The following is a 14253-nucleotide window of genomic DNA, read 5'->3' as shown; positions in this document are numbered from 1 at the left end:
GCTAACCTTCCCCCTCAAGAGCATGCTTTTGTACTCCTTGATATGAAGTAGAAATGCGAAGAATTGGGATGGGTTTTTTTTTTTTTTTTTTTTTTGGTGCATTATTCCTTGGCTACTGTCACATTCTGTATGCAGTCAGCAGTCCCCACTGGGATTGACTCTGCAGTTCCAGCTCCTCACAGCAGCACCTCTCTCTCCTCGCCTGCACTGTGGGACAATGATGAGGTTTCTAAGGAAGGTAGAAATCAGTGACTTACTTCAAATGAGACCTGTTACATCATCTAGGACAGTAGTATTTTTCTGATAGAATATTAAGGCATTTATAAAATAAAGGCTTGGCAATTTTTTAAAAATCCAGGTGACAATTAAGGGAGTCTTACTGGGAATTTCACAGGTCTGAGGGAATTCCATGAGAGAGCATATCTATAGGAAGCTATAAATGCAAAGTACTGAGTTTTACAGAGCTGGACAAGTTTAATGCCTGGCTTGTGGGAGGAACTGTAATTAAAGAGAATATGTTTATATGAAAAGGTACTTTCTTGTCAGCAGTTGGTGTTTTCTGCTTTTGTTTTGTTGTTGTTTTGTTTTGGGGTTTTTTTTTGGGGGGCAACATTTTAGTCTAGTAGATCCTTGGTAATTTGTACCACTGAGACACCATTGTGTGGCTATTAGCAAGTAAGCAGTATAATGAATTAAGAATGTTGCATCACAGAAAACATTGCATGACTCGTTTATTTGGATATTTGTCATAACAAACTAGGAAATGCACTGAGTATGAGCAACATGAGTCTTCATTATAGAACTTCAGCAGAAATTCTTAATGTACCTTCCAATCTTAGAATTGTTCCCAAGTCCCCGGAAAATGAGAGATTAACCAGGGTTTGGTTTCATGTTTGTTTCTGTGTGCAATTAAGTGCAGCCCATTTTGTCCTTCTGCTTGATATGACAGCGTTGTCATGAGTCTGGCTGTGCCATGGAAACTGGTTTGACGTCACTAATTCTGCTTAAATGGAGGATTAGAGCTAGACAATGTGGTTGATTTTAAGGGCGTGTCTTTTGTGACTTGCAGTCCCAAATGCTCAGCCCCATTTCTACATAGAGAACAGATACTATATACAGTACAAAGATTAAGGCAGGCTATACCAGTATATGATTTATGATTCAGACAACTAACTTGAATATTATTGCCCTTGGAAAGAAAGAGCAAGAGAATTTTACGCTGTTGTGTGTGTGGGTGTGGGAGGAAGGTTTTTGCTAGACAAGTATGTGAGCTTAATGGCAGGACAGAGATTTGTAGAGGGGCTATTTTCTCTACTATAACTTTGGTACAATTATAAATGCTACTCTTTTATTTATTTAGGTCAAGTGCATTTTTGCTTTATCCTTTGTTAGTCTTAGATTTGTTTTCATGTGTTTTAGTGCTCAAATACTGTATTTTGTACGAAGTACCCTAAAACTCTGACTTTACACTAATTCAAAGTAGCTCCACCTCCCAGAAGTTTTAAATAGGATTAGAATACTTGAGAAACAAAATCTTAGTTGCCTCAAGGAGCAAACAAGTAAGGGAGCATGACTGCATGAATGTGACATGAGATAATTGATCCGTGTTGTATTATAATATGGGAAAGAAACTGTTATTATCTTTAAATGACTTTTCCTGTATTGAGATCATTGCTTTGGTGGGTGAAGTTTTAAGAGTCTGTTTTGATCAAGTCCAGATTTAATTTTTAAAATGCATTGATAACGTTAAATTTTCCTTTCACAGATTTTTAAACTGCATTTTGTTAGCGAATGAAATTTAAAATGTAAGATTTCTGTTCAAGGGCACATGTAACCACCCCAGCTGACTTAAGTATAATGGAGCATTTAATCCAGCTGGCAGGACAAGCAGTGATAGGCTGCAGCTTCAGTGGAAAGCCTCATTCTTCTGCATCTACTTCAAACTGGCTTTTTCTTCACTTTCTGTGAATGAGTTTAGACATAGCAGTTCCCACTTATATGAGAAAAGGTTAAAGTAAAACACTACCCATACCTACAAGGATCCTTAGGATACAGGAGGGGGGTTGACTTGTCAAGATCGAGGGTTACTTCTCAGAATGCATTTGTGCTGTATACAATACAATAGCTCTTTTGTTTTCACTTGATTGGGATCTGCTCAGAGCTTAAAGTTGATACATTCCAATATGTCATAAATATTTTTCTCTCTCTTTTTACAGATTTGTTGAGATAAATTTCACATACCATACAATCTACCCATTAGAGCATGCACTTTAATGGTTTTTAGGGTATTCACAGAGCTGTGCATCTATCACCACAATCTAATTTTAGAATATTATCAATACCCCCAAAAAACAAAGATATTTTAAATATTACAAATTAATACTATATTAAAAATCTCCTGTAACAAAAGTGGTTTTTATTCCATTGTCATCAAAGGAATTTCTCACAAATATAGATAAAATGAAAGGACTAGATATTCATTGCTAATTTACCAGTTTTTGTGTTAGAATTGTTGGGATCTAACTCCTGATACAAACTCTTACCTTAAAATTAAAAAAGAAATGGTGGCCGGGCACAGTGGCTTACACCTGTAATCCCAGCACTTTGGGAGGCTGAGGCAGGCAGATCACCTGAGGTCAGGAGTTCGAGACCAGCCGCACCAACATGGAGAAACCCCTTCTCTACTAAAAATACAAAATTCGCCAGCGTGGTGGCACATGCCTGTAATCCCAGCTACTCGGGAGGCTGAGGCAGGAGAATCTCTTGAACTCAAGAGGCAGAGGTTTGTAGTGAGCCAAGATTGTGCCATTGCACTCTAGCCTGGGTAAAAAGAGCTTAACTCTGTCTCAAAAAAAAGAAAAAGAAAAAGGAAAAAAAAGGCTTTTCTGCTTCTGAAGAGGAAGACACAAACAAAAAATACCAGAATGATGTAATTTATCCATTGACTACTTATTTCCAACTTTATTCAAAACACTGATAATATTTTTAAATTTGAAATATAATTTTTGTCATCAAAATCTTAATGGATTTCACAGCTTAGGAAGGCACATTGTACTGATAAGGACTTCTGTTAAACAACAACAACTTCTTTCCAGTGACACACACTAAGCTGAGGACCCCATTTCCCTTTGATGGTTGAAGTGGCATCTCGCCTAGAGGCTGGTGGATGGAACGGGTAACTTTTGGGGATTATTTCATTTCAGATTTATGTCTAAAATAATTTAGGTGCCATTTCATCACGTTTCCTTTATTTTGCACGAAGAGGATCTGTATATTTCCTTTTTCAAGCAAAAAAAAAAAAAAAAGTTGTTGGGGAAGTAAATTCAGACAAAGAACAATGAGGAAGTGGGTTAAGGAAAGGAACCTTAGAAGGGAGACAGGAGGTGCGTGGAATCAGGCTGCAGTGGCTGAAAAATGGGAACCCCCTGAGAGGAATAGATTTGAGGGGAAGAGTTGGTAGTTCTGACATTCTTAAACCGTAATTCCATACTTTACCTAACCTATACATACTTATTAACAACGGGTATCTTTATAGCATTGCTTTTCTCAAGCTAATTTTCACTTTTTGTAGAATTAGAAGTTCCTGGTAACTTTGATTTTGAACTTTCAGTAGTCTCTAAAAGTTACAGTAACCACTGAGCTTTGCCTTTTGGCAAAAGACACACTTTGATAAACTAGAGAGTCACATAAGTTTAGAGTCAACTCTTTGTTGGTGCCCAAATATCTACAACTCAGGGAAAGTAGAAGGGCAGGACATAGCCATCCACTCATTACCAGAAAGTTTTCTTAAGTACCTGTTTGTTATATGCTCAGTACCATGTGGAATATTTTGAGGGAAAGTGGGCTATTATATCCAGAAGCTTATGGTTTTGTTGGAGGGAGGAAAGAATGTTTATATACATAGAATGATTAAATCCTACAGTTAAGGTAGTACATGATGATATGCTCAAATAAAGGTGCATGCAGGGAATATGAGAGTATCTGTAAGTAAAAATTCTTGGCACTGTGGCTAGAGAAGACCTCAGAGGGTAGAGGTCAACTCGAGGAGACTGGAGATCTGATCTGATCATGCCCTGGATTACTAAGACTGGGAAATGAGCTAATCGTGAAGAAGTACTATTTTTAGTTGATTGAATTATGCCTCATTTACTGACCGAGCATATCGCATACTGATGGAAGGCAGAGAGAGATGTGTGTTAGAAAAACAGCTACATTATTCAGTTTCAAATAATTATATATCTCAATCTGTCATTCACAAACAACTGTGTATATTATTTGACTCCTTTTACATGGTACATTTTTCCTTTTTAGAGCTAAAGGGGCGATTCTGAACATCTCATCTGCCAGTGGCTCACACCCCGTCCCAATGTTGACCATCTATTCTGCAACCAAGGTAAACAGTATTTTCTTAAATCATGTCAATATAGGAATAAGGAGTAATTTTTAGTCTGAAAAATTAATGTAGATTTAACTTTCCTGAAGCTCTATTCTTGACAGTTTTCCAATAAACTGAGAAGAAAAGGAAAATACCCTACTTGAGTTTCAAGAGAACCAGAGTTAGAGACATACTATGTACTCTCAATAAACTTACTATAAACTTACAAATGGGACACCAGTATATCAGATTCACAGATGTTGTTTTTCCCCCCAGTACTTTACTGATTTTAAAAGTGATACTTATGCCTTCCATAGAGAGGTGACCTAGGCAGTTAGCTCAGTTGATTAGAACATGATGCTAATGAGTCTAAGATTAGAGATTTGTTACACGAATGAGTCCACTTCACACAGCATAGAAGAGACGCATCCAGTCAGCGTGTAAATGTACACAGTAGGCACAAGATAGACTGGGCGAGGGTGTATTTTGCCATATTGTCCAGAATTCATAGATATTCTTTGTTAATTTTTGTGGTGAGACAAGAATTTTCCAGAACTCTTTGTACAATGTCATAATTTCATACAATATCACCATTAACCTCTTCACATTACTACTAGGAAAGTAATTTAGAATGCATCTCCTACTGCCTGCAGGTCAGTGGCATCATCTTCAGATACATTGTTGAGGCAACGAATACATCTCTGAAGGGAAAATGACGATTTAGATGTTGAAATTAAGCAGGCTTTTAGGGAAAACTAAACAAAAATATGTACAGTAAGAACTTGAAACATGGCAGGGAAGGAAAAGAGCAAAACCTCCAACTTCTTTTTCATGTGAAAAAACAGCCACTACTGTCTTTTGAAAAAGCTTGGTACCACCTCCCAACCCCTACAATCTACTTTCTGAATCTCGGAGCATACTGTAGGCAAGTTTCAAATGAATGCCATGGTTCTTGAAGGGATTCGTGAACTTCACCTTACCTGTTCTAATCCATGGATACAAAACTATTACTCATTAGGACCCTTGAAAAGTCATTATTGATTCTTTGCATTTCTAGTCTGAGGTTGAGTCCACATTTGAAAACTGGCACATTGTATTTTACAAATACATTTAAGGTTGTAGTATCAGAAGAAGATGGGCTGTCACATTCACCTCTATACTTCTTGGATCTTGTCATCCCCAGGCACCAAGAGGATGCTTGTTCTGTTCTTTTAGCAACAACACAATCCCCATAGAACAGACTTGAACAGACTTGATACTGTGTTTGAGTGACAAGTGGAGAGATGAAATGCATCCTTTGTTATATAAGAGAAAAATAGTTTTTCTTGGAAAGTAATTTTCTGGGGGGAGAAAAGGATAAGAAGAGCCTTTTCCAGTTAAATCAAAATTTGATCTGGATATTATATCTCGTAATATAATACTTCATTTAGTGGCAGATAAAAACAACGAGGTTTTGAGGTGTTTTTCTAAGTTGCATTTGAAATGAAAAAAATGATGAGAAATCACAGCATTAAATGGTTAGTTTAATTATGGTTAGTTTATTATTTTTGTTTCCATGGCTACAAATCAGGCAGATTGATGTAATGTGTGTGTTTTCTTCTCACTCCCACTGCCCTCCCAGGCTTTTGTAGATTTCTTCTCTCGGTGCCTCCACGAGGAGTATAGGAGCAAGGGCATCTTTGTGCAGGTGAGTGGAGTTTGTTTCACTGAAGTACCCCTGTTTTTGTGTGGTTTCCAGAGCAACTGTTGCTGTCTTGGCAACAAAAGAAAATCATATTCCTAGGTAAGTGAATGTGACGTTAGCACACCATTAAAAACATGGCTTCTTTTTCCTTAATGCACTTGTCTAGATTTTTAAAAAATTATCCCCTAGAATTTCTAAATGGGGATACCTAAAGTGGAACTAAATGCAGTATAAATAGCTGAAGCATAAGTTTTAAGTTCTTAGTGTTTTATTTTGAGAGACCAAGACTATCAGCATCTCTCTCTTTTTTAATTGTGATAAAAATAAGCATAAAATGTACCTTTTGAATCATTTTTAAGTATGCGGTTCAATGGCATTAAGTACATTGACATATTCTGCAACCATTGCCGCCATCCACCTCCAGAACTTTTTCGTCTTCCAAAATGGAAACTCTGTACCCATCGAACACAAACTCCCTATTTCCCCTTCCCTCCAGCCCCTGGCAACCACTAGTTGATTTTCTATCTCTATGAATTGGACTACTCTTAGGGTACCTCATATGGGTGGAATTATACAGCATTTGATCTTTCATGACTGGATTATTTCACTTAGCATGTCTTCAGGGTTCATCCATGTTAAAGCATGTGTCAGAATTTTCTTCCTTTTTAAGGCTGAATAATATTCCATTGTAAATAGGCCACATTTTGCTTATCCATTTACATGCCAATGGACATCTGGGTTGTTTATTATTTTTGTTTCCATGGCTACAAATCAGGCAGATTGATTTGTAGTTGTCATTTTACTCATCTGGGTTGTTTCCACCTGTTGGATATTGTAGATAATGCTAATATGAGCGTGGGTTTACTTGGAAACTGTTTTCAAATCTTTTGTATGTGTGTACACACACACACATACACGCACACATTCCACTACTCTGTGTGTATGTGTGTGTATATATATATATATATATATACACACACATACACACAGTATACACACACACACACACACACACACATACATTTCCACTACTGTGTGTATATATATACATTTCCACACTGTGTGTGTGTGTATATATATATACTGTGTGTGTGTGTGTGTATATATATATGCTACTGTATATATATATACACACACACAGTACTGGAAATGTATATATCTGTGTGTGTATATATATATGTATATGTGTGTGTGTATATAGAGACACACACACACACACACATACAGAGTAGTGGAAATACTGGGTCATATGGTAATTCTGTTTTAAATTTTTTGAGGAACTTTGATGCTATTTTCCATATCAGCTACACCATTTTACACTTCCACTGGCAGTGTACAGGGTTGCAGTTTCTCCACATCTTCACCAACATTTGTTACTTTCTATTTTGTTTGTTTTTTATAATAGCTATCATAATGGGTGTGAAGTGGTATCTCCTCTTGGTTTGCTTTTCTGTGATGATTAGTGATATTGAGCATTTTTTCATGAGCTTATTTGGTCATTTGTATATCACCTCTGAAGAAATGTCTATTCTGGTCCTTTGCCTGTCTTTAATAAAATCATGTTGTTTGGTTTCTTGTCATTGGGTTGTAGGAATGATCTATATATTCTGGATGTTGCCCCCTTAGTAGATACATGACTTGCAAATATTTTTCTCCCACTTCATGAGTTGTCATTTTACTCTGCCTTTTGCATAATGCCTTTTTATGCACAAAAGTTTTAAATTTTGATGTAGTCCAGTTTATCTATTTTTTTCTTTTGTTGCTGGTGCTTTTGGTGTCAGATGCAAGAAATGCTTGCCAAATCCAATGTCATGAAGCTTTGTCCCTGTGTTCCTCTAAGAGTTTTCTAGTTGTAGTTCTTTGATCCACTTTGAGTTAACATTTATATGCCTTTGAGTTTATTATGTAGCTAGCAGATACAATGCTGTGAAAACACAAAATTTGCTTCCTGTGAAACACAAAATTTGCTTCCTGTGAAACAGAAAGCAAATGTTGGAGTTTTGAAGGGTGGCAATCTCAAATTAGCCACTCTTCAATGGAAAGAAATCATATTTCCATGCTCAGGCACTTTTTAAAAAATGTCTTGGGAGATGGTGCAATTTGTACCTCTTTCCTGCTCCTGCCCATCAGCTAATCCACCTCTACACACATCTGGTGTTCACTGTGGCTTTCATTCCTATGAGCCCAGCACTTTAGGGTTTGTATCCTGAAGCCCCAAATGATCCATCAATATAATAATAGTGAATATTTGAGTGGATACTTTTCAGGTACAGTGCTAAACACTTTTATATGTATCATTTCACCGCATCTCATAACAATCCCATAAGATAGTGTGATTATCTTTTTTTTTTTAATTGCAGAAATTGGGGCTTAGAGAGGGTAAGCCACTTGTTCAGGTTGAGCTGGGACTCAAATCTGGGTCTGTTTGGCACTAAAGTCTTTGTTCTTAACCACTAGACTGTTTGCTCCAGGCCTGTAGGTCAGCATTGAACCCTTATTGGATCCATTTGTGCTCAGGGAGTGATGGAACCAGAAGGTGGTTGATTAGTTCTGTTTCCTCCTTTATGCATGTAGACCATCAAGATGGGCCTAAATGTCATGTCATGTAGCTTCTAAATCTTTTTATGGAGTAGATACTGGTGGGAGCTAAATCATCTACTGTGAGATAGAATGGCAATGAAAGGAAGGGATGACTGATTTCTCACCTTCCAGCTTCAAATAAGAGCCTGCTTCCTCTACACCCCGACCCGAGTTTCATCCAAGGGAACCTTAGATGTCGTAGCCACTTGATGTTATTTCTGACTTGCAGCTTCCCATATGTATAGGTTTCATTCATGAGAACAAGTTTTCTAGAATCCTGGATTTTACACTAAATTACCGTACTCTCTTTTTCCCCTTTCCTTGACACCAGCCATTTTAATGCTAATAATCGAATCTTCGATGTAGAATATGTTGTATTTCAGTAACAAGGAAACCAGTAAAGCATTTGTGAGAAGCTACTGCATGCCATGAGAAGGTTTTCGTGGGAAGGTATCACATGCCATGCAATGGTATACCGTTTTCATTCTGATGAACCTAATTGCAATCAAGCTATTAACTTGATAATTTGTAAACACCTATTGAGACTAGGCAGGAATGCTAAAAAGGTCCATTGGTGGTTGACCTATAAGCAGAATGACCAGAAACTCTAAGTGTCTTAGTGACAGAAGGTAGCATTAGGCCTTGAGAGCAGGGACAAGCAACTCACATGTTTCCCTCAGAGATCTTTTCTCCATATTTTCCACCTAGTAATCTGGTGTGACTAAAAGCTACTATAAAAACACATTAGCATTTGTCTTCTGAAATATTTTATTTCAATAACGTTTGTTTTTCCCTAATAATGAATTATAAACTGTGTCATTTCATCCGTCATTGTGTTTTGTCATATGAATTCATTCAGGGTTTAAACTTTGAATGAATTTGATGAAAAAATAAAGACTCAGATGTTTGTGAGGGAAAGTACAGTCATTCTATGCGAATACATCAGAATGTTGAAGTAGAATAGAAAGAGAACCTCTTATTAATTCTGATCAAAGGGGCAAAAGAAACGTAATCTGAATGAAGCTCAGAGTTAAACATGATTGGTTTTTCCTTGGTGGCGTTTTATGCCCACAAATATTTTGGACTAGGAGTATTTATCAGCTGATTCTGCCTTGTACTCCAGCCCACATGTTTCCTGGTAGATCTTATTAAAATACAAATCAGATAATGTTGCTTTCCTTCCTGGTCCTCTAGTGGCTGCCCATAAGGTTTAGGATTAGATTTGAACTCCACAAGACCATCTCCTTTCTTGCCACTCCATCTTCCTCCCCGACCCATGTTCAGACCAGAGTAGACATCCCGTGTCCAGTACATGCGCTGCCCTCTGAACTGCCCATAACTGGCTTCTCTGTTCTCATCCTTTCCCCAACTCCTCTCCAATTCTGCTCACCATATTTCCTCCCAGCCCCATTTGCACCTGAGCCCTACGGCCCCCATCCCTCTCTCAAGGCCTGGGTCACAGTTCCCCTGCCCTGGAAAGCCGTCTGTCAGCCTCTTGGCACATTTGCTTAGGCCTTTCTTGGGGCTCTCATTAGAGCTCCTTGTGTACCCCTGCCTGCTACTGTCTGGCCCTCCCCTGTCTCCCCACTTCCATGTATTCTTGAGAACAGGGCTTTTTATCTTGTGTGTCTCTGTGTTGCTGGTGGCACTTGTCATTCGTGGCAAACGGGAGACCTACCTTTTCCATGGCATCACAGAAAATTCTGGTTGTGCATGGTCAAGCTTTGCGTTACATAGGAATCTGTTTTGAAGGCTTTTTGAGCTGCTTCTGTCGCTTCCATATGCTCCTGGCCTTGAATTTTCAGCCTCTGTATCTGAATGGCTTCTAGACTAATGTTATGTGGCCAAGTTTCCATTTTTTTCTAATCCTTTCAAAGAAAGCTATTTTTTTTAGGTCTACCTCCATGTGAATGTACATCAGATTGCTCTTTTGGGGAAGGAAGGGGGTATGTTGTTCAAATTCTAGATTGTTTTATATTACTTCTTAATATTTTTCTTTTGCTTTTCTCACCCCATCTTTCCCCCAACTTCTTCTTTCCTATAATTTTATAAGAGCATTTAAAATTGCCTTCAAGAATTCAGATTTGCCATTATATAAACATTTCCTGGAAATGCAAAATTGCAGTAACAACAACAAGTGATATAAATGCCCTGGAGGTGAATTATGGGCCTGAGAGACTATTTGATTTTGAGCAAAGGATGAGAAGCACATTCTCAAGGAAACCTTATCAAAAGTGTAGTCTGTTGATGAGGACTGTTTGTTCTCATTACCTTATAATTAAAGCCCAGTCCAAAAAAAAAAAAAAAAAAAAAAGACACTTGTATCTTGCAAAAGGCAATATTATTATGAGTAATTTGACTGGCTAGGTAGTGGGCCCTAGCCCTGGGATCCTCCTGTCTACCCTGTACTAACTAGCAATACTGAGCAAGGAGGAAGTAGCTAAGACTAAGGCTAAATCCTAAAACTACACCTCTTGAACTCTTATTCTGCAAAATTTTCATAAGCCTTCTGGTTTAAAAGGAAATTATGTGGAAATAATTTCAAGTCTACAGAAAAGTTACAAGAGTAAAAACAGTGCAAACAATACTCTGATACCCTTTGCTTAGATTTACTCACTGTTAACATTTTACCACATTTGTCTTATCATTGGAGAGTAGGTGCACACATTATGGTCCTTCAATTCTAAATTCTTGAGTGTGTACTTCTGAAAAATAAGGGTTTGTTTGTTTGTTTGTTGTTTGAAGACAGAGTCTTGCTCTGTTGCCCAGCCTGGAGTGTAGTGGAGCTATCACGGCTCACTACAGTCTTGACCGCCCAGGCTCAAGTGATCCTCCCAACTCAGCCTCCCAAGCGGTTAGGACTGCAGGCACATACCACCAAGCCTAGCAGTTTTTGTTGAGACAGGGTCTCACTTTGTCACCCAGGCTGATCCAAACTCCTGTGCTCAAGTGATTCTCCCACCTTGGCTTCCCAAAGTGCTGAGATTACAGGTGTGAGCCACCATACCCAACCAGAGTAAGGATATTCTCGTATGTAACCACAATACCCATATCAACTCGGAGTTAACATGGATGCAATAATTTTATCTTATGTACTATCTGTGCCCAATTTTTGACCTTATAATATTCTTTATCCTCTCCTCTTCCTCCACTAAAGAATGCAATCTAGGATCAGGTATTATATTTAGTTGTCCTCTCTGTTTAGTTTTCTTTAACCTGGGATATAGCTAAAACCTTTCTTTGTCTTTTATGACAGTGACATTTTTTAAGAGTATGGTATTTCTCCTTTTTAATTATACATTCCTCATTTGAGGTTTCATTGACGCTTCCTAAGAGGAACCCAAAAGTGAGATTTGGGTTATATTTGGCTTTCCTTGCCAAAATACCACATATGTATGTGATGTTGTGTCATCGGGGATCATGCCGGGAGGCACACAAGATCTATCTGCTCTTCATTGGTGGCGATGTCTCTGACCCCCCCACTCCAAGTGTTACCCAGCTTCTCTGCCATATAATTACTATTATTTCCCTTGCACTAATAAGCAATCTGTGGGGAGACCCTAAAACTGTGCAAATATATTGGTCATTATCAAAATTTCCCCCAGATTTAGCATCAGTGATGTTGCTTCACAAACCTGCCTGATAAAGAGATTTTTGATGCTAAAGAATTCCTGAAGCCCTGGCTGGATATGTAGTCATTTCAAAATGAAAAGTCACAGTTAAAGCATGGTCACGGTTTCCTCAATCCAGGCTGTGGTTTTATGTAAACTACATTGGTCATTGGTGTGCTTAGAGGCAGTGAGGAAAGGACACAGAGCTTGGAGTCAGCAGACCAAAGTTTGAGTTCTGCCTTCAACATGGGGTGATCATCGGACCTACAGAAAGTTGCTTGATTACTTTAACCTTTAATCTCCCCTTCTGGCAAGTGGGATAAATGATGTGAGATAAAAACACTGCAAGCTGGGAAATGATATATAAAGTGTGAAGAAGAGAGGAAAGAAACTTACGTTTATTGGATATCGACAGTGTGCCCATGTTTTCACCTCTTTTGTTATCTCATTTTACATAGATATTAACCTAGTCCCATTTTACAAATAGGAAACAGGATCAAAGTCCTTTGTCGGGTGCGATGGCTCACGCCTATAATCCCAGCACTTTGGGAGGCCAAGGTGGGTGGATCACTTGAGGTCTGGAGTTCAAGACCAGTCTGGCCAACATGGTGAAACCCCATGTCTCCTAAAAATACAAAAATAAGCCAGGTGTGATGGTGCATGCCTATAATCCCAGCTACGCTGAGGGGCTGAGGTACGAGAATCGCTTTAACCTGGGAGACCGAGGTTGCTGTGAGCCGAGATTGCACACCAGCGCTCTAGCCTGGGCAACAGAATGAGACTTTGTCTTAAAAAATAAAAATAAAAAGAATCCTGAAACTTGCCTAAAGTCAGTTTAGTTTATCAAACAGCTTGTGCCTGCTATTTACCAGGCCCTTAGCTAAACGTCTAGGAAGCAAAGGTGAATAAGACCCAGTCCCTGTCCTGAAGGCACACACACACAGAAAAGACAGTTACTTAACACATTACAGGCTGGGCACGGTGGCTCACGCCTGAAATCTTAGCATTTTGGGAGGCTGAGGTGGGCGGATCACGAGGTCAGGAGTTCAAGACCAGCCTGGCCAATATGGCGAAACGCTGTCTTTACTAAAAATACAAAAATTAGCTGGGTGTGGTGGTGCATGCCTGTAATCCCAGCTACTCAGGAAGCTGAGGCAGGAGAATAGCTTGAACCCAGGAGGCGGAAATTGCAATGAGCCGAGATCGCACCACTGCACTCTAGCCTGGCGACAGAGCGAGACTCCTTCTCAAAAAAAAAAAAAGCGAAAAGAAAAGAATTGCTAATACATGCTAGAGTTCAAATCCCACCCTCTTTAACTGATAATATTTTATTTATTTCTCATGATAGTATAATATGGAAGATTCTGTAGCCTCTAATTACAAAACTAAGGCTCAGTCATTGAGTGTTTTGCTCAAGATCACACAACTAGTAGGCAGTCAAGCTGGAATTTGAATTCAAGTTGGTCTGATTTTGACCAATGCTGATTTTTTTTTTCGTGTTACCCTACCACCTCTTTTTTTACATCCCAAACTTAATCCTTCAGGAAATCCTTGCAGCATACCCACTATTTGACCACTTCTCATGACCTCCACTGCTATCACTATCTGAGCCACCATCTTAGCTTGTCCTGGACATTTTGCAGTATCTTTCTATCTGGCCTTCCTACACCCATCCTGGTTTAACAACCCCTACAGTCTACTCATAGCAGCCAGAGTAATCTCTTCAAAATAAAATCCAGCTGGACACAGTAGCTCACACCTGTAATCCCAACACTTTGGGAGGCTGAGGCTCATGGATTACTTGAGCTCATGAGTTCAAGACCAGCCTGGGCAATATGATAAAACCCTGTCTCTACAAAAAATACACAGATTAGCCAGCCATGGTGGTGCCTGTGGTCCTCGATACTTGGGAGGCGGAGTGGGGGGATGGCTTGAGCCCAGGAGGTGGAGGTTGCAGTGAGCCAAGATCACACCACTGCGCTCCAGCCTAGGTGACAGAGTGG

General features: G+C 38.9%; 1 protein-coding gene across 1 annotated transcript in view; it reads left to right on the top strand.

The window, feature by feature from the left end:
• HSD17B12 (hydroxysteroid 17-beta dehydrogenase 12) overlaps positions 1-14253 on the top strand; it is a 164240-nt gene that overhangs the window by 142627 nt on the left and 7360 nt on the right. The window contains exons 8-9 of the mRNA XM_017529408.2: positions 4312-4393; positions 5997-6062. Of these exons, the coding sequence (XP_017384897.1) occupies positions 4312-4393; positions 5997-6062 (148 nt within the window). The remainder of the gene's footprint in view (positions 1-4311; positions 4394-5996; positions 6063-14253) is intronic.

The sequence above is a fragment of the Cebus imitator genome, unplaced genomic scaffold (genome assembly GCF_001604975.1).
Source record: "Cebus imitator isolate Cc_AM_T3 unplaced genomic scaffold, Cebus_imitator-1.0 Scaffold58, whole genome shotgun sequence".
Taxonomy (NCBI): Eukaryota; Metazoa; Chordata; class Mammalia; order Primates; family Cebidae; genus Cebus; species Cebus imitator.
The sequence above is the reverse complement of the archived record's forward strand: the minus strand, read 5'-3'. Positions and strand labels throughout refer to the sequence as shown.